The sequence below is a fragment of the Balaenoptera acutorostrata genome, chromosome 11 (genome assembly GCF_949987535.1).
Source record: "Balaenoptera acutorostrata chromosome 11, mBalAcu1.1, whole genome shotgun sequence".
Lineage (NCBI taxonomy): Eukaryota > Metazoa > Chordata > Mammalia > Artiodactyla > Balaenopteridae > Balaenoptera > Balaenoptera acutorostrata.
This window is the reverse complement of record NC_080074.1, coordinates 339,775-363,172: the sequence shown is the minus strand read 5'-3', so window position 1 is coordinate 363,172 and position 23,398 is coordinate 339,775. Positions and strand designations below refer to the sequence as shown.

The 23,398-nt window shown below is 61.1% G+C and overlaps 4 protein-coding genes across 11 annotated transcripts; 1 reads left to right on the top strand and 3 right to left on the bottom strand.

Moving 5' to 3' along the window:
- Positions 1-441: 441 nt before the first annotated feature.
- LMF2 (lipase maturation factor 2) lies at positions 442-5,038 on the bottom strand. Of its 2 annotated transcripts, none has more exons than XM_057557615.1 (14): positions 4,876-5,038; positions 4,041-4,294; positions 3,859-3,887; positions 3,503-3,717; positions 3,249-3,427; positions 2,646-2,778; positions 2,341-2,475; positions 2,167-2,272; positions 1,997-2,093; positions 1,732-1,914; positions 1,427-1,595; positions 1,128-1,239; positions 960-1,056; positions 442-875 (listed from the first exon to the last, which is right to left on the bottom strand). In XM_057557615.1, the coding sequence occupies exons 1-14, from the start codon at positions 4,967-4,969 to the stop codon at positions 585-587; spliced, it is 2,094 nt and encodes a 697-aa protein (XP_057413598.1). In that variant the 5' UTR covers positions 4,970-5,038; the 3' UTR covers positions 442-584. The 2 variants fall into 2 exon arrangements, with proteins under 2 accessions (XP_057413598.1, XP_057413599.1); XM_057557616.1 differs by having other exon boundaries at positions 487-875; positions 960-1,037.
- Positions 5,039-5,172: 134 nt separating this feature from the next.
- On the top strand, positions 5,173-16,946 carry NCAPH2 (non-SMC condensin II complex subunit H2). Of its 5 annotated transcripts, none has more exons than XM_007189263.3 (20): positions 5,176-5,403; positions 8,675-8,776; positions 11,089-11,144; positions 11,227-11,311; positions 11,387-11,455; positions 11,555-11,634; positions 11,716-11,849; positions 11,935-12,018; positions 12,465-12,595; positions 13,313-13,384; positions 13,586-13,652; positions 13,795-13,902; positions 14,002-14,055; positions 14,188-14,258; positions 14,338-14,431; positions 14,503-14,589; positions 14,687-14,742; positions 14,821-14,922; positions 15,017-15,166; positions 15,233-16,946. In XM_007189263.3, exons 1-20 carry the CDS (start codon positions 5,296-5,298, stop codon positions 15,371-15,373), a joined length of 1,851 nt encoding a protein of 616 aa, XP_007189325.1. In that variant the 5' UTR covers positions 5,176-5,295; the 3' UTR covers positions 15,374-16,946. The 5 variants fall into 5 exon arrangements, with proteins under 5 accessions (XP_007189322.2, XP_057412665.1, XP_007189325.1 ...); XM_007189264.3 differs by having other exon boundaries at positions 14,518-14,589; positions 15,233-16,945; XM_007189265.3 differs by having other exon boundaries at positions 14,521-14,589; positions 15,233-16,944.
- On the bottom strand, positions 15,644-16,470 carry LOC103013012 (protein SCO2 homolog, mitochondrial). Its single transcript, XM_028168262.2, has one exon. The coding sequence runs from the start codon at positions 16,468-16,470 to the stop codon at positions 15,670-15,672; it is 801 nt and encodes a 266-aa protein (XP_028024063.1). The 3' UTR covers positions 15,644-15,669.
- Positions 16,947-20,964: 4,018 nt separating the features above from the next.
- On the bottom strand, positions 20,965-22,518 carry CIMAP1B (ciliary microtubule associated protein 1B). Of its 3 annotated transcripts, none has more exons than XM_007189254.3 (6): positions 22,410-22,518; positions 22,119-22,322; positions 21,749-21,853; positions 21,542-21,663; positions 21,286-21,450; positions 20,965-21,167 (listed from the first exon to the last, which is right to left on the bottom strand). In XM_007189254.3, the coding sequence occupies exons 1-6, from the start codon at positions 22,516-22,518 to the stop codon at positions 21,087-21,089; spliced, it is 786 nt and encodes a 261-aa protein (XP_007189316.1). In that variant the 3' UTR covers positions 20,965-21,086. The 3 variants fall into 3 exon arrangements, with proteins under 3 accessions (XP_007189316.1, XP_007189317.1, XP_007189319.2); XM_007189255.3 differs by having other exon boundaries at positions 21,310-21,450; XM_007189257.3 differs by having other exon boundaries at positions 21,310-21,450; positions 21,547-21,663.
- Between the last annotated feature and the right edge of the window lie 880 nt (positions 22,519-23,398).

Here is a 23,398-nt window from a genome sequence, read left to right as displayed (position 1 = left end):
CAGCGAAGGCACCCAGGAAGACTGGTCAGCCATCAGCCGGACAGTATCTGGGCTGTGTCCACCGTCAAAGGCAGGGACGGCCCACTGCCCTCAGGCCTCCCCAGTGGGAAGGAAATGGCAGGCACACGATCAAGCATGAACTGCCTTTATTCGTTCACGGATCCGAATGACAGGACAGGCTGCTGTGGAGATGACCTCAGTGCCGTCTTTCCTCCTCTCCCACAGCAGGTCAGCCTCATCCCTTTCTGTGCAGGAGCTCGCATCAGGGGCATCAAGCTTGGACCCCTACGGTGGGAGCAAAAGGGAAGGACCTCCCACAGCCCTGATTACAATGTCCTGGGAAGGAGCCTGGGCCAAGTCACACATGGGCCTCCTGGGCTATCCATCAGGCCAGAGAATGCCCTGGGACGGGACGTGGTTAGCGTGGGTAGACGAGTGGGCCCTCGAAGCAAAAGGGCAGCACCCCAACCTGCGTCTGCGTGGCAGCTGGCTAAGGCACGGTGGCTGGGCCACGTCCTGCTGCAGAAGGCCAGAGACAGGCCGGGACCCTGACCCTCTCCGGACGTGTGGCTGACAGAATGGGGTTACTTTTTCCGCCGAGGGGTCTGGGAACCGCTGCTTACGTCGGGGGCTGGGGAAGCTTGTTTGCTGGCAGCCACCGAGTCCTCCGGGGGGGCTGGCCTGTGCTTCTCCTCCTTGGCCCGAGGGGAGGACTGGGGGCCCAGCAGGGCCTGCATGACCCTAATGGCCACCACGGTTCCGAGGAGCCCCCAGAGCAGGGCAGGGGCCTCCAGGGGAGACAGCTGTTTCCGCATCCAGCGGAGCGCCTGAGCCAGGGTGCTGCTGGAGCTGCGGGCCCGGGGCGGGCTCTTGTCCTGGAGGGGGTCGGGGGGGGGGGTGTGGAGTAAGGCCTGGGCCCACCCCTGCCGCCCACCCCAGGCTGGTTGACGCCTTCCCACCTGAAGGCCAAACTGCCCGAGCAGCATGTCCAGCGTCGGGTCCCCCAAGGACACGGACGGGAAAAATTCCTCCACCCACTGGCGTCGCCACCACTGGCTGCAACGGCACGGGGCACTCAGGCGGCGCCAGCGCGCAGGCCCCGCACCCCACCCGGCGCCCGGCCTTACCCCTGCTCCCCGGGCTTCGAGAACCGGTACTTGTAGCGCTGGGCCCGCACGTAAGTGGGCGGCTGCTTGTGGAAGGGGTACCTGGGCGTGTGGTTCTGGATGAGGCGGATCACTGCGAGGGGCGGGGAGCTAGCTCAGCACCCGGCAGCTCCTCAGCCTGGGCCCTCCCCGCGGCCCCGCCCCCACAGCCCCCCGCCCCCGCCCCTCCCTGTGACACCTCCAGCAGCCCCGCCCCCGCAGGTCCCGCAGACCTCCCTATAGGCTCCGCCCCACGGCCCCGCCCCTCGGCCCAGCCTCACCAGGCTCTTTGCCCTGCAGCAGGCGGAGGACCAGGCTTGTGAACCAGGGACTGTGCGTGTGCGGGCCCAGGGCCGCGAACCACATCTGCCAATCGAGGCGCGGCTGGTGGGGCGCCACGATGGGGGGCGCCCGGCTCACGTTACCGGGCTTGTACATGAACTCGATTTCCTGCCAGGCAGAGTTAGGTTTAGCATTGCCAGCAGGACCTGGTTCCCGGCTCTTCCCCCCAACCCCACGCCTGTGGGCTCCCCAGCCCCGTGGAGCCCGCCACGCGCCCCAGACAGGGGCCCCAGGGAGCTCTCACCGTCCAGTGGTGCCCGTCATAGCTGCCCTCGAGCACCACCTCGGGCCGTCCACCCAGACCAGTCATCCGGCGGAAGAGGCCGTAGGAGTGGGCCAGCTGCAGGTGCTCCACGGTGCCAAACAGGCGGTGGGCCCCAGTCCAGAGGCGCCCATGGGTCGAGGGCTCCATGTAGGAGTACGGCACCTAGACACAGGTAGGCAGAGGCTCAGCAATGACCTTCCAGCCCTCTCCCGACCCCCTACCCCGGCCCCAAGGGAGTACTCACCAGGCTGATGGTGAACAAAGCCACCGTGGCCGTGCCAAAGACGGACAGCTGGACTGCAGCACAGAACTTCTGCAGCCACCCTCGCACTTGGGTCCACCTGGCGGGCAGGGGACCGAAATGCAGTCAGGCCTGCTCTGCACAGCCCTACCCCACCCCCTTTGACTACGTACCTCCAGAGGGCGGTCAGCAGTTCCCAGGCAAGGGAGGCCGCCCCCAGCCACATGGTGGGGAGGGTGACCATCTTCAGCCACTGGGAGAACTGGTGGAAGGTGAAGGCTGTGGAAGGAAGGGCGTGTGAGGAGGGATGGCCCAGCCTCTGCCCTGAGCCCCCAGCTGGCACTCACTGGTTTTGGAGTGAACGCTGTGCTGTTCCCAATCCACTTCCAGGCCAAAGCAGTACACCACGCCAGAGGCCAGCAGCCCGTAGACGGCCAGTTCCAGCAGCAGGGCCAGCAGGGCCAGCAGGGCCTTGGGCCAGGCTGCAGGGCAAGACAGTCATGCGTCGGCTGGGAACAGGGCTGGAGGGTCTACGGCCAGGGCGCTGGGGTGGAGGTGGAGCTAGAGCAGGGTCACGTGGGGGGTGCTGGCAACACTCTGGCGGGCAGCGGGGGTGAGGACAGCTGTCTGTCCGGGACAGGCTGATACTCACAGGAGGGCGTCTTCTTGCGGCGGCTGTTGCCAACCAGGTGTGCGTCATCCAGGAGGGCAGTGGTGAGCACCAGGGTGAGCAGGTTGAAGAAGTTATAATTGCCAGTGATGATAATCAGGACTTGCAACAAGACCTGGCGAGGGTCTGGACTCAGCGCTTGCAGGGGCCGCCCCCTTCCTGCGCTCTTCGGAGCCCACTTCCAGGCCCCTCTGCACCATCCCTCCCTGCCCCACCTAGATCTCTCCTGCAGGCCCCTGTGCCCCCCTCATCACCGCATGCAGGCCTGTTTTCCCACTCCACCTGTCCTCCCCCTTGGCTCACACCTTCCACAGCTCCCCACCACCACCTGGAGAAAACCCAAGCTCGGCACGCCTCATGCGGCCCTTCCCCACCTGCCCCTGCTGACCCAAGATGGACATCCTCCAGCGAGGCTGCAGCCCTGCCCAACAGGCACACCTTCAACGTCAGGCTGACTTGCTCCTCTGCCTGTGAGGCCTTTCTGACTGCTGGCAGCAGACACCCCATCCCCAGTGGGACCCTCTGGGCAGTGCAGAGGAAGGCCATGTCCTGCCTGTCTTCCTGATGGCTAAGAACCCCACCCACCTGGGAGTAGAAGGCAGCCAAGCGCAGGCGGCGAACAGGAGCGAAGAACAGAGGGGGCACTGCAATCTCGATGAGGAAGGTGGCCACCACGCTGAGCTTGTGCAGCCAGACGGGCAGATGGTGGGCAAACCAGGAGGCGGGCGTGGGCAAGCACTGAGTCTCGAAGTGGTAGGTGAGGGCTGCAGGTGACAGGCGGATGGTCAGGGCTGGGCAGACTCCCCCAAGACTGCCCCACGTCCAGGCAGAGACCTCACCGGTGAGCCCCCACCACGCGGGGCAACGGCTGGTCAGCTTGACCACACCCGAGGCAAACATGAGGCGAAACAGCAGCCAGCGCACGAGCCAGAAGGGGAGGTCTTCGTGGGGCAAGACCCCTGCCAGCCTGCCCTGGGCGTGCTTGTGGCGCGGGGGCAGCCTCAGAGGGGCCACCAACAAGGCCAGGAAGCCAGTCTCCAGCAGCAGGGAATCCCTGTGGGGAGAAAAAATAGCACAAAGGGCCTCCTCCCCATCAAGGCTGCTCCCCTAAGGGGGTCCTCCCAGGAGAGACAAACACAGCCCACCCCATCCACCCACCCAGCCTCCTGCAGCCCCACACCCAAAAGTCACTCACCACTGGAAATAAAGAAACACCTGGCCCACCTGCAGGGAGAAGGGCTGTCAGGGAACAGGGGGTGTGTGTCTGCAAAGGCAGACAAGGCAGAGGCAGGGGTGGGGTGGAGAGCGCATGGGCCTGGAGTGAGCTGGAGATAAGGGTCCCAGTGGTGCAGGGGGCAGCAGGCAGCCCTCACTTGCCTGGTAGGCAGACAGGTAGGCGGCCCACAGCAGCAGGTAGACAAGGAAGTGGCGCAGCTGGTGCAGCAGCAGGGCTCCCAGGGCCAGCAGGGTGCCCAGCAGGCTCAGCAGCTCCAGGCCCTGCGCTGTGTCCAACCCCAGTAGCGGCGTCTCCCACAGCAGCGTTGGGGTCTCCCACAGCTGCGGCCAGCGTCCCTTTCCCTGCGGCCGCAGCGTCCTCCGTGCAGGCAGGATGCCCTCAGGGCCGTACAGGCCTGTGAGAGAGCACGTCAGGGCCAGGCACTGGACACTGCCCTCCAAGGCTTGACTCCTCCCGCCAGTCAGGGCCTTCAGACCCGCCTCCCCAGGTCAAGCCCTGCAGACCCCCACCCCCACCCCCGCCAATCTAGGTCAGGACCTGCTGACTCTGCCCGTTCACAGGTCAAGTCCTGCAGACCCTCCAGACCCTCCCACCCAGGTCAGGCTCTTCCACCCGGCAGGGCCCTGTTCCCCCTTCCTCCACGCCAGAGAGTGTTCTCTTACCTGCCCACCAGGTCTGGGCCCACCCCCCTCAGGGCTCTGCCCCCCGCCCCAGGTCAGAACCCAGAACCCAGAACCCTACTGAAAAGGAACCCTTGCACGCCTTCCCACTGCCCACACCCCCGCGGCCCGCAGGACACAAACCGCAGCCCCCTACCCCATGCATCAAGGCCTGGCCCTCACTCCCGCCCCCAGACAGCGGAGTGTCGGGTGGGGAGATGAGGGGTCACAGGGCGCGGGTTGGGGGGGGGTCCCGGTCACAGGGCGCGGGTTGGGGGGGGGGAGGTCCCGCCCTCGGCGCCCTCGGCGCCCTCACCCGGGATCTGCGTGTAGAGGGAAGCGAAGGCGAACATGAAGACGGCGGCCACGCCCTGGAGAAAGAGCTGCCGCGGGAGCCGGGAGCCAGCCATATCCGCTACGCTGCTGCGGGCTGGACGGGATACCAGGGTCCGGTCCGCCCCGCCCCTCCCCGCCGGCGGCAGCTGCAAGCCCCGCCCCGCCCCGCCCCACGCAGACGCAGGCCCCGTCCCCACGCATGCCCCGCCTCCGGCGCGTCCTGAGACCCTTCCGGTGCGATTCCGCAGCTTCACGTCAGAGATGTGCGCGCGTCGCTGCGCGCTACGTATTTTCCTGGGCGGGAACAGTAAAATGGCGCCAGAACTAGCGGCGGGCTGAGCACACTGGGCCACTCGAAGCCGGCCCTGCGGTCCCCGGGCCGACCCGGCCCCTCCCGGACATGGAGGACGTGGAGGCGCGCTTCGCTCACCTCCTGCAGCCCATCCGCGACCTCACCAAGAACTGGGAGGTGGATGTGGCGGCCCAGCTGGGCGAATATCTTGAGGAGGTGAGGGCGGCCCCCGGGGAGTGGCGCGGGGCAGGGGCTGCCGGGGGCCCCGCCGCCTCCTGCTGTGTGTCCGTCTGGCGCTCTGATCGCACTCGTCCTCAGGCTCGTTTCTTTTATCCCAGCCCCGTCTCTGCCCCTCGAAATCATCCTTTATTAGATTAGCCTGGAGTTGTCCTTACAGCTCCTGTAACTACCCGTTAGTGAGCCTTGAAATCGATTTAGTGAGTGGCGACCAGCATTTTTCTCTAATAGAGTAGATTACGATTTGTGTGCACGTGTGGGTGTGTGAGAGGTCTGGATCACGATGTAAGAGGGATATCTGATGTTAGATTTTCAAACCAGTTTCAAGCTACTGACATGTTCCATCTCGTCAGCATTTAACCTTTTTCCCGTATTTGACAGCTGTGTCTAGACGTCGTTAAGGAGCTGTCCGCTCCGTTTCTGCACTTCACTTTCACTCCTCAGCCCGCTTGGACTGCTCTTGCCTTGATCAATAACGATATCCCTCTTACCAAATCCAAGGGTCACCAGAAGTGTCATCTTATTCAACTCAGCAGCATTTGGTGGGTTGACCACGTCCTCTTTTTTGAAACAGGTTTTGGTGTTCTGATTTTCTTCCGATTTCGTTACCTACTTTTTCTCTCCTATCCAGTCTCAGTGTTGAGCTCCTCAGGGTGTGGCCTGAGCCATCTTTTTACGCATTTCCCCTAAGCCATTTAATTTATTTCCATGATTTTAAGTATCACTTGTATGAGAACAACTCCTAGGTTTATTTATTTATTCCCCCCTCCCTCGATTTATATTTCCATTCCAGGTCTTTTTTCGGAATCTATTTTGTGTACCCAGCTGCTCATCTTGACATTCCACTTAGTAGATTTCACACAGGCAACTCAGGTTTAATATATTATAAAGGGGAGCTCTTTGTTTTCCTGCTCAAATCCCAGCCTTCCTGATCGTGGTATGTGGCACTACTGTTCAACCAAGGTGAACGCTAAGAGCTATTGAAACCCCACACTCCACACCAGTTCACCCGTGAATTCTCCCATGCCACCAGAATTTCACTTCAGTTCATCTATTTTCCATTTTCTCTGATCCAGGCCACAATTTGGCTCCCATTCATGCTAAAACCTTCCTTCCTGGCCTCCCTACTGTTGCTTTTGGCCCCATCCAATTCATGCTCCGCCCAGCAGCAAGTGTGATGCTTAAAAATTAAAATCAGGCTGCAGCACTGCCCTGCCTGAAACCCCTCAGTGGCTTTCCATTGCTCCCAGAAGAAAAGCCACATTTCCTTCTCTGAACCTGGCCCTGCCCACTGTCTTAGCCTTGTGGCAGGCTCTTCTCCACCTGTTCTTTTGAACCTGTCAGTCAACAACACCCAAATTCATTCTTCGCTGAGAGTCTTTATATTTTCTGCACTCAATGGCAAAAATTCTTTGCCTAGTTCTTTTTATGACTAATTCTTTCTCATCCTGTATCTCTCAGTTGAAATATCAGCTGATCACCATGTCTAAAATAGTTCTCTGTCATAGTACCTTCTGTATTTTAGAATGTTCATCGTAAGCTATTCTCTAACTTGTTTATGGTCTGTTTCCGCCCTAGAATGTAAATTCTGTGAGGGCAGGGACTATGTTCATGCTCTCTCCCCTTTGCTTAATAGAATGCCTGGCACATAGTAGGTGCAGGATAAATGTTTGTGAAATGGACACTTGATCTGGCAATTGGCCTCTGCTTAGACATAGAGTCTCCTGAGAACATTCAGAGAGCTATGCTAGGTGGGGCTGCTGTGGGTTCAGGCTTCCACACTGAGCAGGGTGCTTGTGGATGCTTGGTAAACCTACTTGCTTGGTCAGCTCCCCTCCTGCTTCACGTGTCTGCTTTTCCAAACCTTCTCTGCCCCCTGAAGTTCTGATTTCTCTGCCTCTAGTTTTGTCTTTCTCCTCCTTTCATTTTCCACATAGCTACCAGAACATTCTTTCTTTTTTTTTCTAAACACATTTGATGTTGCTGTCCTCTTCACACACTTCCTCTGTCTTTCAGGAATTAGCAGAAGTGGTGCTATGGTGGCTCCTCTCAGACTCTCCCCCTTTGTTGTGCCACTGTGGTACCTAACATCTCGCCTTATTCCCCAGCACACCCTCTGCTGTGGACATGTTTGCGTAGTACTCATCTTCCTAAACCGTTGAAACCTGTGTCTGCTAACTGCCTTTGCGTGGGTGCCTTTGTTCTTCCTAAAATGCCATTCCCTTCATCTGTCTGGGGAGCATCGGTCTGTCTTCAGGCGTAGCTCCGTTGTCCCCCCTTGTTCATCAGACATGTATTGAACGCCGGTGCCGGGCGCTGAGCTGGAATTGCCCTAGTGTGGCTCATGGTCTGCTGGGGGAGGAGAGACTCAGTGTGACAAGACCACCCTAACGGTGGCGAGGCCCGAGGCACGTCCTAGGGAGACTGCTGGAGAGGTCAGTCTGAGCGCGCTGGGGCTGGACGTTCCAGGCAGATGGAGAGCAAAGGCAAAGGGCTTGAAAACCACGTGGAGGCTTCAGAGTACTGTTCCCTGAGGCGCCGGGTCGTGGGGAAGATCCTGAGTTAAGTATGGAGATAGAGTCTGGGGACTTTGGATGTCTTGGTGGACATACCTAGTGGGCAGCTATAAACACAGTTCTGCAGCTTAGGAGAGAGAGCTGGTCTAGGTGGGCTTGGGGACTGTTGGCATATGGTTGGTGGACACAGATTTAAGGGGTGGTAGGAATTGGGGCTCATGAGGGGCTGCGGGGTTGGTGGTTGCAGAGGAAGGAGGAGGATGTACTTGGAAGTGTTTCCTGACTTTTCTGCTCCAAGGATTGAGACCCCAGCGTTTTGTCTCTGTCTCCCCCACCCCTGAGGGTCCTCGGCCCTTCTCTCGGGGTGGGGGTCTTCCTGCTGGAGTCTGGCTGAGTTGGCCCCGACTAGGATGGGTGAGGTGTGAGCACCTCCGGAGAGGAGGTGGTGTGTAGCTCTGGCCGTTTGTGGATGATCCACTCTAGGGGCCTCCCTCTTCCAAAACACTAGGTCTCAGAGGTTACAGGAAGTAGGGAAAATCACAAAGACCTGTCTTTTGCCTCTAAAAAATTGCACAACCGGTGAGCCCTAAGCAGAGCCAGAGCTGTCGTTCTGAGGGGCTGCTTGTGGTGATGGGTACTTTGGGCCAGTGGCACTGGGAGAAGCTGGGGTGGCGGGTGGACTGCCGGCGAGAAGGGTGCATAGACTTCCCACTGCCCTGCCTTGTGTCTTGCAGCTGGACCAGATCTGCATTTCTTTTGACGAAGGCAAAACCACAATGAACTTCATTGAGGCGGCACTGCTGATCCAGGGCTCCGCGTGTGTCTACAGTAAGAAGGTGGGCCCCTCCGGCTACTGGTCTTGCTGTTGTAGTGTCTCGTGGGACCGAGGTCTGCTGTCCTGCCGGGGCAGGTGGCAGGCTCACCAGCGCCTCCCACCTCCTCCCCCAATTCCTCGCCACCTTTTAACACCGAAGAACAAACTTGGATTTAATAATTGCGGGGTTGGGACTTACCTGGCGGTCCTGTGGTTAGGACTCCGCGCTTCCCGGGGGGATGGGTTTGATTCCTGGTTGGGGAACTAAGATCCCACATGCCGTGCAATGTGGCCAAAAAAAAAAAAAAAGAAGAAGAAAAAGAAAGAAAGACATTTTATTGTAAAGGGACGGAAAGAGATTGGGCAAATACTAAATCGGTGGCTCTCAACCCAGGCTACACTCCAGTTAATCACCAGTGCCTCGGCCTAACCCAGACTGATTAAATCAAGATCCCCGGGTGGTGGGGCGGAGAGGCAGGCAGGTCGCAGGATTTTCTGAACTACCCTCTGACAACCAGGATTGAAAACCACGGAGCTGGGGTGGCCAGCCGGGTGGGGGGAGGGGAAAGGGGAGCTGGGAGAGGAAAATGGATGAAACAAAGAACCAGAAGAAAAAAAGAAAAGACGACTCATCTCAGGAGACTGCAGGGAGAAACACTGATGCAGAGAAGGTGGGCCCAACTGTTTGCAGAGTTCACACCTAAGGCCGGCCCCAATTTTCACAATGGAGCATATAAGTCAGCTACTGAGAATCAGCTACTGGATAGGAAATTTGGAGAGTGAGGTTTGGTGAAAGTTCAAAATATTTGCTGAGGGGAATGCAAAATAAAAGATTAATTGAAAGCATTGGTAGTCTAATGAAGATTAAACGCTGGAAATTCTTCTCCAGCAGCAGTAGCTGTCCCCTAGTGGAGGAGCATGGAAAAGTGGACCACAGCACTGATCCCAAATTGGTGGTTTAGTGGGAGGGGGGAAAATAAAAAGTGCACCGGAGGTTAAGGGTTCAGAAGAAGTGTGTTGAGGAGCTCAGTAACGGGGTCCCAGCCAGACAGAGGAGGGGGAGTAACCTACATGCAGGGTAACTGGCGCAGGGTACCGTGGACCTACCTCTGGGCACTGTAAGTTATTAAGATGGTCTGAGATTTCATTGGTTTTTGTCCTAGATGATCCAATTAAATTGGATTCTTTTGTCCTGCATTTGTCCTAAGAAGGAATATCTGCAACTAACTTTGAAAGCACAAACCCTAAGGTGGACCGATAGACAAATATGTAGACGGGTAGATATGTGATAAAGCAGGTGTAGCAAAATGTTAGCGTGAAGTCTGGAAGGTGTGAGGGGAGTGTTGGCTGTAGTCAGTGCCGTCCAGCCGTACCTTCCGAGCTGATGGGAACGTTCTGTGATCTGTGCTGTCCAATACGTGCGGCTCCTGAGCCCTTGAAATGTGGCAGGCGTGACTGAGGCATCTTGCGTTTTATTAACTTTTAATTACATTTAAATTGATAGCGCCACCTGTGGCTCACCGCTGCTGTATTAGATGGTGCAGCACTGGATTTCTACATCCCTGGTGCAAGTCCTGGACCCACTACTGATGGAGGTTACTTTGATTCTCTGAGTCTCAGTTTATCTCGTGTACAATGAGAATAGTGATGCCACCTAATTCAGACAGAGTAAATGAGACGAAGCATGAAGCACAGTCCTGTGTATGCGACAAACACTAAGAAAGTTAACGTTTCTTATTCCTGGTGAGTGGGATCCATGCGACCAGGGGCCACCATCTGTTCTGCTCACCGCTGTCTTCTACCGGGCGCTGTCACCCCAGAGGAAATGGCCCAGGGGCAGCGCGTGTATGCACCCTCCTGCTGGGTGCTTTGTGGTGTCTGGAAGATCCCAACCCTCACCTTAACGCTGGGGCCCCACAGGTTGTGGCTGGAGCTGCGACGGGCTGGCAGAGGCCCCCAGGTGCTCCTGCAGGTTGGGCCCTGGTTGGAGCAGCAGGGACGCGGGCTGCAGGCAGGCCGGTTGGTGTACCAGCAGTGAAGGCAGGCAGGGCTGCGTGGGGCCCAGGGCGGGGTCACAGTGTGGAGGTGGCCGCACCTGCTGCGGCATGGCGGGAGGGGGCAGGAGGAGGAGTGGGAGCTTCGGCTGCTAGGTGATTCTGGGGAAACATACTGGTTTGATTGGACAAGTACGTTTGGCAGCCACGTTGGCAGGAATTGTGCTGGGGGCTTTGGAGAGGACATCTGGGCTTCTCCGTGTACTCGGACGACTAGTTCGAAAGGCTCTGGGGAGGGCCCCTCCTTTCTGCATCCTCACTGCCCGCTTCTGGTTGCCAGGTGGAATATCTCTACTCGCTGGTCTACCAGGCTCTTGATTTCATCTCTGGCAAGAAGTGAGTACTGGAGGTGGGGCCTGCATGCAGCTCGGGAGGCCCCATGGCCTCCTGTGATGCCCTTGCACTGATTGTCTCTCAGGCGGGCCAAGCAGCTCTCCTGTGAGCGGGAAGACGGGCCCATTGGGGATGCCGGCTCCAGGGCCCCCCAGGAAGTGGAGTATGAGGTGAGGTTTCCTGGGTGCCTGGCACTGCCCCCTGTGCTTGCCAGGCACCCTCCTGAGCTCTCCATTCCCCCGCAGTTCCTGTCGTTGGATGACCTCTCTGATTCCCGCGCTAACGTGGATCTGAGGAGTGACCAGGCCCCCAGTGTGAGTGCCCCTCTCCTGCGCTTAGCTGATGGCGGTGTTGGAAGGTGGTGTCATGCCACGTGGGTTCTCATGGTTCACCCACTCTTGGCCTCTGTTCAGGAGACCCTCATCGTCCCCCTCCTGCCCATGGCCCTGGTAGCCCCTGATGAGACGGAGAAGAATAGTAACCCCCTGTACAGGTGCGGGCCCGAGCCTGGTGGGTGGAGGGTGGGGTGTGCTGGGGAAGGGTCACTGTAGCACCTGTGTTTTTGCCAGCACAGCTGTCGGGGGGAGGTCCTGGCCAGCCGGAAGGATTTTAGGATGAATACGTGCACCCCCCACCCCAGAGGAGCCTTCATGTTGGAGCCGGTGGGCATGTCCCCCATGGGGGCACTGCTGCCGAGGAACCAGAAGGGTGAGGGCTCGGATGTTGGTGGGAAGGAAGGGGCCTTCTGTGGGGGAAGCGGGGCTGACCCCGTTCAATCCCCCGTCTTTCCCAGAGGCCGGGAGGGCTGAGGAGCAGCCAATGGAAGTCTCTGCGTGTAGGAGTCCGGTCCCGGGGCTCAGCATCTCCCAGGAGCCAGGTGAGGAGCGAGCGGCCAGGTGGAGCCGCAGGGTGGGGGGGGGATGGGGCCCTGCACTCAGCCACCCCAGCCTGCCCACCGCTGTACAGCCTGTGGAGGGGTGAGGCGTGGGGAGCAGGCCTCTGTGCTGTCTTGGTTCAGTGACCACCCTCTGACCATTCTGGGGCTCTGAGGTTTGGGCCCACCCCCTCCTCTCTGGGCAGACAGAGGTGGCAGCATTTCAAGAGAAAAATTACTAAGAAATAAAATGAACCAAACAGAGCAGCAGTATGACGAGAGTGTAAAATGCCCTGCCGCATCCTCTGGTTCTAACAAACGGAGCTGAGAGGGGGATGGCCTCTCAGGTTCTCCTTGGGTCGGCCCCTCATCCCGGAGGGGCAGCCCCCCTTCTGCTGTCTGGTCTTCAGGCTCCTCGGGGCTGACTGGTCTCTTCCTTCCCTGCCCAGGCACCACTCCAGAAGGCCCAGTGCCCGGAGGTGGGGGTGAGGAAGAGGATACAGAGGGGGCAGCAGAGCCCCCCGAGGCCTCAGCCCCTGAGGTCCCGATGGAGCCGCGGGAGCCCAGGAGCCCAGAGCAGGTGGGACCCACCATCCGGCCTGCAAAGCTCTAGCCCTCAGCCCTGGCGGGGACAGTCTCGCTTACACAGGGAAGGCAGTCCCCTGGTCTCTGCCCCCTCTCTGGTCCTTGCACACCAGGGCAGTGGGTGCGTCCCCCAGCCAGCCCTAGACCTGGCCCTGCACCCTGCCCTTTTGGGCAGCAGCTTTCACGTCTCTCCCCTCTCCGAGCAGAGCAGCTGCTGCTCTCAGACGGGGGCGGCTGGTGCTCAAGGTTACTACCCAGAATGGCAGCTGGTCTCCGGAGCTGACTCTCCCAAGGCCAGGCTGGCACGAGTGGACAGGCGGCCTCCCTCACCCCCGAGGGTCAGCTCTATGATCCAGCCTAGAGCTAAGAAATCTTTTTTTATAAGAAAAAATCCTGACACATATAGGAAAAAATATTAACATTTGTCAATTTTGCCTGGTAGATACATGGATATCACATCGTTCTATTATTTTTTCTCTGTTTTTTAAAGAAGAAAAAGTACCCCGTGACCACTAGTTTACTGATTTGTATGTTCTCCTAAAGTTTTTCCTAGAACTTTTGTTTTACTTTTTAGTCATTAAACTATTTGAACTTCCTGCCCCCAGAGAAGGTCCCTGCAGGGTTCTTGGCGTCTGGCCCCAGAGCAGGGCTGCTGGGGTGCCTGGAGCCTTGGGTGGAGGAGGAGAGGGGAACCCTCGGCGTTTCTTTGCAGAGTGCAGCCCAGCCCAGGAGGTGTGCACTACGGGAGCGAAGGGAGGCCCTGGAGCCTGCGTCCCGGCTGAAGGTGAGGGGTGGTGGGGCCTGGACCCCCAGCAGGGAGGGTATGCTTGAGGCCCCTCTGCAGTGGCTGTCTTTTGAGCAATCTTCTTCCCCAGAACTGGACCTCTCTTCTGCAGCCCCAGGGCACCTCCCTCCCTATGTCTCTCGACTGGGGGGAGGGTGCATGTCCTCCACTCTCCTGTGTCTGCTTGTGCTCTGTGCTCAGGAGACCCCAGACCCCTGGCAGGGCCTGGACCCCTTCGACTCCCTGGACTCTAAGCCCTTCAGGAAAGGTAACTGGGGGAGGGGCACTGCCCCTGGGCATCCGGGGCTGGGCTCACCTGGCTTGAGTGGAGGCTGGGGCTCCAGGGCCCGTGGGCACGGTGATCTGCCCTGGGCCATGGTTGTGCTCCGAGACCGTCTGTTTGCCCCCAGGTAGGCCCTACTCCGTGCCCCCCTGTGTGGAGGAGGCTCCAGGACAGAAGCGTAAGAGGAAGGGTGCTGTCAAGCTGCAGGACTTCCACCAGTGGTACCTGGCTGCCTGTGCGTGGGCCTGGGGGCTGGGCCAGGGCCCGGGGGCCCGGGGGCCCGGCTGTGGCTGTGGGACTTGGCTTGGCGCCTGCTGACCCAGTCCTCTTGCAGATGCTGACCACGCTGACAGCAGGAGGCCCCGGCGAAAGGGCCCTTCCTTTGCAGGTGAGGCCGGGGCCTCGTGGGCTCTTCTGAGGGATGATGGCACCGTGCTCTGCCACCTCCCCTCAGCCTGGGCGGACTCGGGTGGCCCTGGGCAGGATGAGGGAGCCCTTCTCACAAGGCTTTCGTGTGCAGACATGGAGGTGCTGTACTGGAGGCACGTGAGGGAGCAGCTGGAGACCCTCCGGAAGCTGCAGAGGAGGGAGGCAAGTACCGGCCACCGCCTGGACCCCACTCGGCCCCTGGTGGGAGAGGCAGTGCCCCTCAGATGCTCTCTTTGCGCAGGCGGCTGAGCGGTGGCGGCCGAGGGCTCAGGAGGAACCGTGGCCTGCGGAGGAGGACCGGCTGGAGGACTCCCTGGAGGACCTGGGAGCGGCAGGTGGGTGCCTACGGGGGGCAGGCCGGGTCGGGGCTCAGCGCTGGCTGTGGGCTAACCTGCCTTCTACTCAGGTCCTCCCCTCCCAGCAGGTGACTTTCTAGAGCCCGAGGAGTACGCAGAGCCTGAGGGGGCCGAGCCTGGGGAAGACGCAGACCTGGGTAGGTCTGGGAGCGGGCTGCTGGCCAGGGGACCCTGAGGGGAGGAAGGAGAAGGTGAGGCTCACGGCCGCAGCACCTCACGGCTGCCCTTTTCCAGAAGCAGAAGCCATGCCGGCGTCCCTAAGCTACGAGGAGCTGGTCCGGAGGAACGTGGTAGGCCCAGGTCAGAGCGGGTGGAGGAGCCGGGCGGTGGGCCCTGCACAGAGGCAATAGCCCCTGCTCCTCCTCCAGGAGCTCTTCATCGCCACCTCGCAGAAGTTCGTCCAGGAGACAGAGCTGAGCCAGCGCATCAGGGACTGGGAGGACGTCATCCAGCCCCTGCTCCAGGAGCAGGTGAGGTGGGCCGGGCCAGGGCCTCTGGTGGAGGGCTGGAGCCTCCTGCTGCCTGCCTTGGGCCAGCCCCAGGACCTGCCCCTCCCCCTTGCAGGAGCAGCATGTGCCCTTTGACATCCACACTTACGGGGACCAGGTAGTCTCAAGGTTCAGCCAACTCAACCAGTGGTGTCCCTTTGCGGAGTTGGTGGCTGGCCAGCCTGCCTTTGAGGTGTGTCGTTCCATGCTGGCCTCCCTGCAGCTGGTGAGTGGGCCTGGGAGCCTGGGAGGGAAGCGGTCCCTGGTCTCTGCTGACGATCTGTCTCTACAGGCTAACGACTACACAGTGGAGATCACCCAGCAGCCTGGGCTAGAGGCGGCGGTGGATACCATGTCCCTGAGACTGCTCACGTACCAGCGGGCCCACAAGCGCTTCCAGACCTATGCTGCCCCCTCCATGGTCCAGCCCTGAGTGGAGAGCACTGAGACCGGGGTTGGGCCCTGGAGCCCTGTCCCCCGCAGGTGCCGGGCATGCATCTGCTCACTCCACTTTGCTTCCTGGCTCGCCCAGCCCAATAAAGTGTTGCCATCCCGCCAATCCCTTTAAAAAACCTTTACAGAACTGTTCCGTGTGGAGGAAAGGGCTGTCCAGCCTCTGCACCCCAGGAAGCAACCACGTCTCCAGCCCCTTTCCTGCCGTGGCCTCCAGGGGCTGCTGGTATAGATCTCAGGCACACACAGCTCCACCACATCCTTTTAATGACCAGCTCAGCGCAGGACGCTGCGGAAGGCAGCCATGTGGCGCCGCACGCTGTCTGCGACCTGCTCGGCCGACCTGGCCCTGCCGTAGTAGTCTGTGAAGAGGCCGTCAGGGCTGAGCAGGTAGATGGCGATGGAATGGTCCACGATGTAATCCTGGTCCTCGTCCTTGGGGCCGGCGCTGTAGTACACGCGGTAGCTGCGGCTCACCTGGGCAACCTGCTCAGCAGAGCCGGTCAGGCCCAGCAGCCTGGGGTGGAAGTCCTGCACATAGCGGGCCATGGCCGCCACGTCATCCCGCTCGGGGTCCACGGTAATGAAGATGGGCTGCACGGGGGGCAGGGCAGGCTCCGCCTCCAGCTGCCGGACCACCTGCACCAGCTTCTCCAGTTCCTCGGGGCAGATGTCCGGGCAGTGAGTGAAGCCGAAGTACATCAGCACCCACTGGCCCCGGAAATCGGCTTTGCAGCGAGCCTGGCCCCGGTGATCCAGCAGGCTGAAGTCACCCTGGCCCACGGCAGCCTGGCGCAGGGCCTCTGTCCGTCGTCGCTGCTGCCGCTGCTCCTTCTCGGCCCTCATGGCCAGCCAGGCCCCGCCCAGCCCAGCCCCAATCAAGGCTGTGATCAGCAACCTAGTTCGTAGCCCAGGGCCCTGGGGCTGGTCCTGCCTTCCTGTCTCTGCAGGGCCCTGCCTTGATAGGAGCCGGTACCTCACGTGCTGGGCCTCTCCTCCTGGGGTCCTAGGGAGGGCTGGAGGCTTGAGCTGAAAGAGCCTGTGCCAAGCCTTGGGTGCCTGAGCCAGCAACAGCATGGCCTAACGCTCCTGGAAAAGAGCAAGGGTGTCAGGAGCCAGAAGGTGCCTCGGCTTCCCGGGTCATACCCCATCATTCTGGAGATGTTTGCTGCCATCTGAAGGACCAGCCCTACACAGGCTCTGCTATCAGCAGCTGCTCACCTGGGATCAGAACTGCTTCACCTCTGAAACCTCAAACTCCAGCTTAGGTGTCATCAAGCGTCCACCCCCGTTCCTCCTATCCTTTAGCCTGAGAGTCTCAGTCTATCGCATCCCACCGGGACCGTGCCCCCGGTCCTGGGCCTGCAGCTCTAACCAACCCAGCCCTCGCCTGCACCTGAGCGTCTGAGCTGACCAAGAGCATTCCAAGCGCATGCCTCGCCCGGATTCCTGAGCATATTTATCTGTTTGCAATAAACTCCCATTTCTTGAAAGGAGGTAGGTGAGTCTCTGGCTGCAACCTCCCCAAGACTGACTCCTCCGGCCCTTTTGCAGCCTCTCCCCTCTGAGGCCGCTTCAACCGTGGTGCTTTGGCCCCCAGCCCCGCGGAAATCCTGTGCCACCCCCACCGCAGCCTGCAGCGCCTTCTCCCCCACCCCGAACCCCTCTTACGTAGAACCTTCCGGCCGGCAGTCACCCTGGAAGAGAAACAAGGTTTCCACTTGCCTCGAGCCCACTCTCTTCACAGCCGGGTACCCGACAGCAGCTCTGAGCTCGTGGCCCACGCCCTGCTGTTGCTTCGGTGTCCTCTGTGCCTTTCTCAGGGCCTTCTGGAGGTTTGCTAGGCGGAGGTCTTAGGACCCCGCCCCCGCCTCACCTGTTAAGCTGCTGCTGGGAGGACCCTCTGGAAGACCCCTAAACGTCCGGCCTCCGCCCCGTCCGACGGTTCCTGGGCTGGACGACCTTGGATACGTCCCTTACCCTGTTCACACCAGCTTCCTCCTTTACAAACTGTTCTAAGCGGTGCACGAGATGGACCTGCAAACGGAGGCAGCCTGCGAACGTTTCCAGGGCCCCTCTACAGGAGGCCCCTTTCCTCCGGGAGCCCCGTTCAGGGCGCCCTCCCGGAACGCGCCTCGCGGGCCGGTCTTCCAGGCCCCCGGCGCGCCGGGGTCGGTGCCAGGAGTCTGGGGACGCGACCTGGGAAGCTGCGGAAGCCATCCACCTCGCCCCACGCTAGCACGCATGCGTCAACGGCGCCGCGCTCGCGCAGACTGGCATGGAGCTGGCCGGCGCTGGGCCGTGCGCGTGCGCCGAAGGTGGCGGGTCCACCAGAGGTCACGTGTTGGAGGCGGGGCTTCCCTGCGGTCCCGCCCCCCCGCGGCGGCGGCTCCTTGCTCGGCGCTGTCCCTAGTTGCCAGCTCTAATCGCTCTCTCGCTTACGGCCCCGGCGCACCAGGCACCCGCATGGCTGCGCGCCTCTCGGGCTTCGTTGCTGCGTGTCGGCCTGCGCGCGCGGTGGGGCGGGGAGTGAGGAGCCGGGCTCAGGAGGGGAGGGGGGTCTCTGGGCGTAGGGCTGAGCCAGAGCGGGTGCCCCTTTCCCTGTCCCCTCACCGAACCTGGTGATGGGTGACCGGGTCCGCAGGCCCGGTGGCCCCAGGCCGTCCAAGCACAGCAGCGCTTCCTCCACTCCAAGGCGTGGCCTACGGCGGGGTTGTCCCTGGCTGTCAGAGCGGCTGCCCCATGCCAACCTGCGGAGACACGGTTCAGTGTGGACCCTCCCCGCGTCTCGCGTGCAGTCAAACTCCAGCCCCTGATGCACCCTTGGTTGCCAGTTCCTCTGGAGTGAGGGGGCGGGGGAGACGTGAAGCGGCAGCGTGCCTGACTTCAGCGGTGGGGGTCAGGAAGACCTTGCACCGGGTCTGGGCGGGAGGGCCGTGAAGGTTTCCCCAGACCCGAGGCCAGGTCAGCCTTGCTCGGATAAGGTCACTGGGTGAGTGTTGAAGAAGTGGGGTGGGGGGGGGGACTGCCAGCGGTGAGGCCGGTCCCGGCAGAGGCAGGGTGAGACAGGGCTCACCTTGAGGACCAAGGCTGCTGGAGTTATGAACGGGAGGTTGGGGCCACATAAGGAGATCCACGCCAACAGACATGCCATAGCCACATGGGGACCCCTATGGAGAGGCCACACAGGCTCCAGGCGCTCCGGGGCCTGTGCCTGGCTGGGGGGGACTGCGGCCTCTCTGAACTTCCTGCCTACCATCAGAGCAGACAGGCTGTCCACTGCCTTCTTACTGAGGATGAAGGCTGTGTGGGGGAGGCTAAGGTGATGGAGATCCTGCAGCTTCCTCTGAGATGCGGGGGTTGCTGACTCTCGGGTCAGTCATGAGGGGTCAGGGACCCTGAGCATGGAAGGTCAAGTCCCCTATGTGATGGGATGACAGGTGCATCAGTCAGGTCACCTTCTTGAGTGGGTGGTCAGGCATCCTGTGATGTGGTACACTGACCCTGGGTTTGGGTCAGATCACCTGTGGTTGTGTGTGTTCATAGGTCAGGGGTCTTTAACATGCAGGAGGTGGACCCTGGAGTCTGGGGTCAGGTCACACGTGACGAGTGGCAGGCTGTCAACAGTGGCCGTCACATCTCTTGCTTCATGCAGGATTCCGTCTGTAGGAACAAGCTTCCTGCTCTGACCCACAATACAGCAGCTCACTTGCCCTGGCGGCCCTTGCATCTGGCCAACCTCCCCTGCATCAGGACTCCCAGTGACCCTCAGTGGCCTCTGATCAGTGATCGCATCACTGACCCTGACCAAGGACTCATCAGCAACCTTGACAAATGTCCAAAATAATGACCAGTGACGTGAACAATTCCGATAAGTCCTCACTAATGACCCATCAAAGATATGGATCAATGTCCTATGGCCCATTAATGATTGATCAGAGGCCCATCAGTTATTTTGACCAAGTCCATATTAATGACTCCAATCAAATTTCCGTTGATGATCTTGACCAAAGCCCAATGACCCAAGAATAACTGATCAGTATCCTCCCTAGTGATCCTTCAGAGATTCTGGCCAATGTTTCTATCAATAACCCAGATCAATGACCAATCAGTGGCCCGCCTATACATGCTCTGGGTGACAGTGAATCCATGAATAGACTCCAGTTTACCCAAGGTGCCCCCCCCACGTGCCCCAGACCACGTCTGCTGACTATTGGTACATGCTAGGCAAGGATGCTGTTCACCTGCACAGTCACCTCCCCACCCCCACATTTTTCCTCACCTTCCTTGGTTAGGGCTCAGCTGGAGAGGGAATGGAAAATAAATTGTCCTGGTTTGGGATGGGGGGTGTCAGTGGGGGGAGGAGGCTGGTACCTATTGCTGGGGGTACAAGTCTGGGGGATGGACGGAGAGCAGTACACAGCTCTTCCCTTGGGAACCGAAGGGGAAGGGGCAGCTGGATGATTTGGTCCTGTTATTGGGGGCTGACGGGAAGGGAGATCTAAGTTCTGTCCTGGGGGTGAGAAGCCTGGGCCCTGCCTCTGGGGGCTCTGTCTGGGTCAGGCGTGAGGTTAGGAGCTGCCTGTGGCTGCTGGCCTTTTTGAGGTCAGAGGTTCTGGTCTGGAGAGGAGGTGTCTTCTAACCTTGCAGCCACAGGCAGCCAGGGCAGGTGCCAGGACTCTGCCTCAGGGCATGTTTGTCCCCAAGCTATTGGCACCAGGCTTCTGGCCACTCCAGCTGCTGCCCAGACTTGGCCAGGGCCGCGGTCTCCTCCAGATTCATGCTTCGCCAGATGGCCAAGAGCATGGCCCCTAGGCACGGGTAAGGTGGTGTAGACAGCACAAAGGGGGCGTTCCCACAGCAATGGGTTATCCTCAGTGTCAGTGACAGTGGTGGGGCGCTGTGGCGTCCCTGGGGGCAGGCAGTCTCTGGGCCTGACCTCTGGGTCGGGGTCAGGGGCAGCCAGCCGTCCTCACGCACGGATGTGTGCGCCCTGCGCGTCCGGCCCAGCACAGCGCGCACGAAGCCTCTGATGTACCCCTGCTTCAGGCGGATCAGCCCCGGCAGCTGCTTGGGCTCTGGCTCCCGCGCCGGGAGAGATCAGCAGGTGCGACAGGGGTAGGTGGGGCCGCCACGACTCCGGGCTGCGACACACATCTGGAACCTGTCGCCGCCCTGTGTCCGTGTCACTGAGGCCAACTGCCCTTGTCCCGACCCCGTTCTCGTTTCTCTCCCGTGTCCGCCCCTCAGTCCCGTGTCTGTGTCGCCCGTGTGCATGTCTCCGTGTCTGGCTCTCACGTCTCGGTCTCACAACTTGATCCGGGGCCGTACCTGTCCTGCACAGCGGCGCTCGCCGGTCCTCTTCGAATCCCAAACGGCTTCCGTCCCGTCTCGCGGGAGGCCACAGGGTGGGAACAGTGGGACTGCGCGCCTGGCCGGGGCCGCGGAGGGGCGGGGCCTCCCGACAGGCGGGGTTTTAGGCCAATCGCCGCCTCGGAGGGGCAGGACGACCCGGCTCACTTCTGTCCTGGCCAATCACGAGGGCCTGCGGGAGCTCGAGAAGTCCGGGACTTCGCGGGTCCGCCCACCTGCCCGTTTTGCCCGCCCGCCTCGCCGCAAGCACAGAGAGGCCGACAGGCTGCTGGCTCCAGAGGTTTTAAGAAACATTCGTGGGGCAGCGCCCGCCCGGCTGGTCAGTCATCCACGTCGATCACCATCGGGGCCAGGTAGTCCGAGTGCCGGATCCCGAAGCTCCAGCCGCGAGGCTTCCGGTGCTGCGGACCCAGGAGACGTCGCTGGCCGGGCGCTGCCGGCCGGCGCAGGGCTCCCGGGTCCCAACCTCGCACCTCAGACCCTCGATCCCGACCCGGACCCCTTTACCCCGTCTCTGACCCTTGACGCAGAACTGCAGAGCACCTGGTCCACGTTGTAGGCTGCAGGCCCGGGATTCAGGCTGTTGCCTTGGGGGAGCGAAGTCCGCGCCAGCATCGAGAACTGGGGGGCCCGGGGCTTGTAGATCCCAGGGCTCACCACAGGGTAGGCGCAGGGCCCGGGGGTCTGCGGGAGGGCGGGAGGGGCACTCTGTCCGGCTTCCAGGCCCGTCGACCGCTGACCCCTCGCCGCGCGGTGCGGGCAGCCCCTTCCCCACCTTACTGAGGTCCTCGCAGAAGCTGCCCACCGCGCTGCGGCCGTAGATGGAGCAAATCGGGGCCGAAACTTTACCGACGACGCGCGGGCCCAGGAGCGAGGGCACAGTGTAGGTCCCGGGGCCTGGGGGAGCCAGCGAGGGTGGGTCTTTGAGGACCGGCCGGTCTCCCCTCCGCAGCCAGTGCAGGGTGGGCCTTCCTGGGCTCACCTGGGGTCTGCGACTCCGCACGGAGGCCCCAGTTTCGGGGAGCGATGGTGTGCCGAGGCGCGCTGGGGTACGCCGCGTTCCCCGCTCGCTCCGGGAAGTACCTGCCTGCGGGGCGGACCGGGGTGTGGGCCGGAACTGCATTGGGGACCTGATGGGTGCCCGGGCTGGAGTCCAGGGATTAGGGGGAATTCGAGCCACGATTTGTCAAAGCCCGGTGAGGCTTGGAGCTTTTTTGAGATCCGGAGATGGGGGAACCGAATTTGGAGTGTTAGGGTGCCCGAGGGGGACTCGGGCTCAGTGGGGGGGTTCCCGAGTGGGCGTCCCTGGAGGCGGCTCGGCGTTGGGGAGGCCGGGGTCCCAGGGTCCTGACCCGGTCCAGGAGTGAGGAAGGGCGCTGCGTGGCGCGGGCGGCCCAAGATGGAGTAGGCGGGGGCGCCGTCGCGGCCGCGCACGGTCATGCGAGCGGGCACCAGGTGACCTGGCCCGGGGCCGCGCGAAGTCTGCTGCGTGGGGAGGCGTGCGCCGAAGGTGAAGGCGGGGGCGCGGGGCCGCGACGGGTCGTGCAGAATGTAACCTGCGGGGCGCCCCAGCATCACCAGGGTTAGGGTTAGGGTTAGGGTTAGCCCCTGCCTGCCTCCCTCCCCCGGCCCGCCGCTGGTACCGGTGCTGGCTGGCAGCTTGTACTTGGGCCCCGGGCCACTGTAGAGCGCTGCGATGGGGCCGCGGGGCCGGTGCGGCCGCCACGGGCCGACCCAGACTTCCGAGCCCATGGTACGGTGGGAGCTCTTGCTGCCGGCAACACCTGCGGACACAAGGTGGCGGCCCCGGCCCCTCCACCCTGACTCGCGGGACCGCACTCCCTATCCCCTCCAGACGGGCCGGACTCCGGGGCGGGGCCCGCGCCCATCCCAAGTACCAGGGAAACAAACGGTAGCTTTTCCGGCTCCAGAGGGGCGCGGGGCAGGGACAGAGCTTCGAGGCCGTCTCTCGTCCCCCACCCCCAAAATGAGTTCAGTGGAGGTGTATGTGCACGCTCCAAGTTTGGACTCAACACTGCGGGAGAGGAATTCCCCGGGGTTCTGGAGAACTGGGATATTTTAGGGACATTGGGGGAGGATACCGGGGCGAGGGAGCGGCGTGGGGGACCTGGTGCCGGAGGGGGGCCCCCGAAGTTGATGCACTGACCTGCTCCTGTGTCTCCTGGCTGGGAAGGCAGGGTGGGGTGTCTGGATTCCTGCCCCTGCCCGGCCCAGCTCCCAGACCCCATTGTGTCCAGGTCGCGCCTCCAGGCAACCAGACGGACCGTCCCACCTGGCTCCGCCCCTCCCCTCCCCCGCCTCTCCCCTCCCCCGCCTCTCCTCCTTGGAGTCCATGGCTATGGCAGGCGTCCTGCAGGCCGTGCCACAGACCAGAACTCTGCCCTCACCCTTCCCCAGGCTTCAATACACCCATTCCGGAAATGGACAGATATGCAGACAAAAAACAAGTGCGAGAAAAGAGAAATCAAGCTTGATTTAATTGTTATGTGTAGGGAGAGAACTTTGCATCTATTTAAACCCATGGAATATTTGCAGAAAATAATCATGTACTGGGCCACAAAAAAGTCCATACAATTAGCAGATGTAAACTATTATATATAGGATGGATAGA

Bases quoted from the DNA above. Each gene is read 5' to 3' on its own strand.
- LMF2 (XM_057557615.1), bottom strand. From the start codon at position 4,969: ATGGCTGGCTCCCGGCTCCCGCGGCAGCTCTTTCTCCAGGGCGTGGCC. The intron at 3,718-3,858 runs GTGAGTGACTTT...TTCTCCCCACAG, and splicing joins GTGTTTCTTTATTTCCAGTG to GGATTCCCTGCTGCTGGAGA. The intron at 876-959 runs GTGGGAAGGCGT...GACCCCCTCCAG, and splicing joins TCGGGCAGTTTGGCCTTCAG to GACAAGAGCCCGCCCCGGGC.
- NCAPH2 (XM_007189263.3), top strand. From the start codon at position 5,296: ATGGAGGACGTGGAGGCGCGCTTCGCTCACCTCCTGCAGCCCATCCGC. The intron at 12,019-12,464 runs GTGAGGAGCGAG...TTCCCTGCCCAG, and splicing joins CAGCATCTCCCAGGAGCCAG to GCACCACTCCAGAAGGCCCA. The intron at 12,596-13,312 runs GTGGGACCCACC...GTTTCTTTGCAG, and splicing joins AGCCCAGGAGCCCAGAGCAG to AGTGCAGCCCAGCCCAGGAG.
- LOC103013012 (XM_028168262.2), bottom strand. From the start codon at position 16,470: ATGCTGTTGCTGGCTCAGGCACCCAAGGCTTGGCACAGGCTCTTTCAG.
- CIMAP1B (XM_007189254.3), bottom strand. From the start codon at position 22,518: ATGGGCTCGGAAGTCTGGGTCGGCCCGTGGCGGCCGCACCGGCCCCGC. The intron at 21,854-22,118 runs GTCAGGACCCTG...TCCGCCCCGCAG, and splicing joins CTTCCTCACTCCTGGACCGG to GCAGGTACTTCCCGGAGCGA. The intron at 21,664-21,748 runs GTGAGCCCAGGA...TGGCTCCCCCAG, and splicing joins TGCGGAGTCGCAGACCCCAG to GCCCCGGGACCTACACTGTG.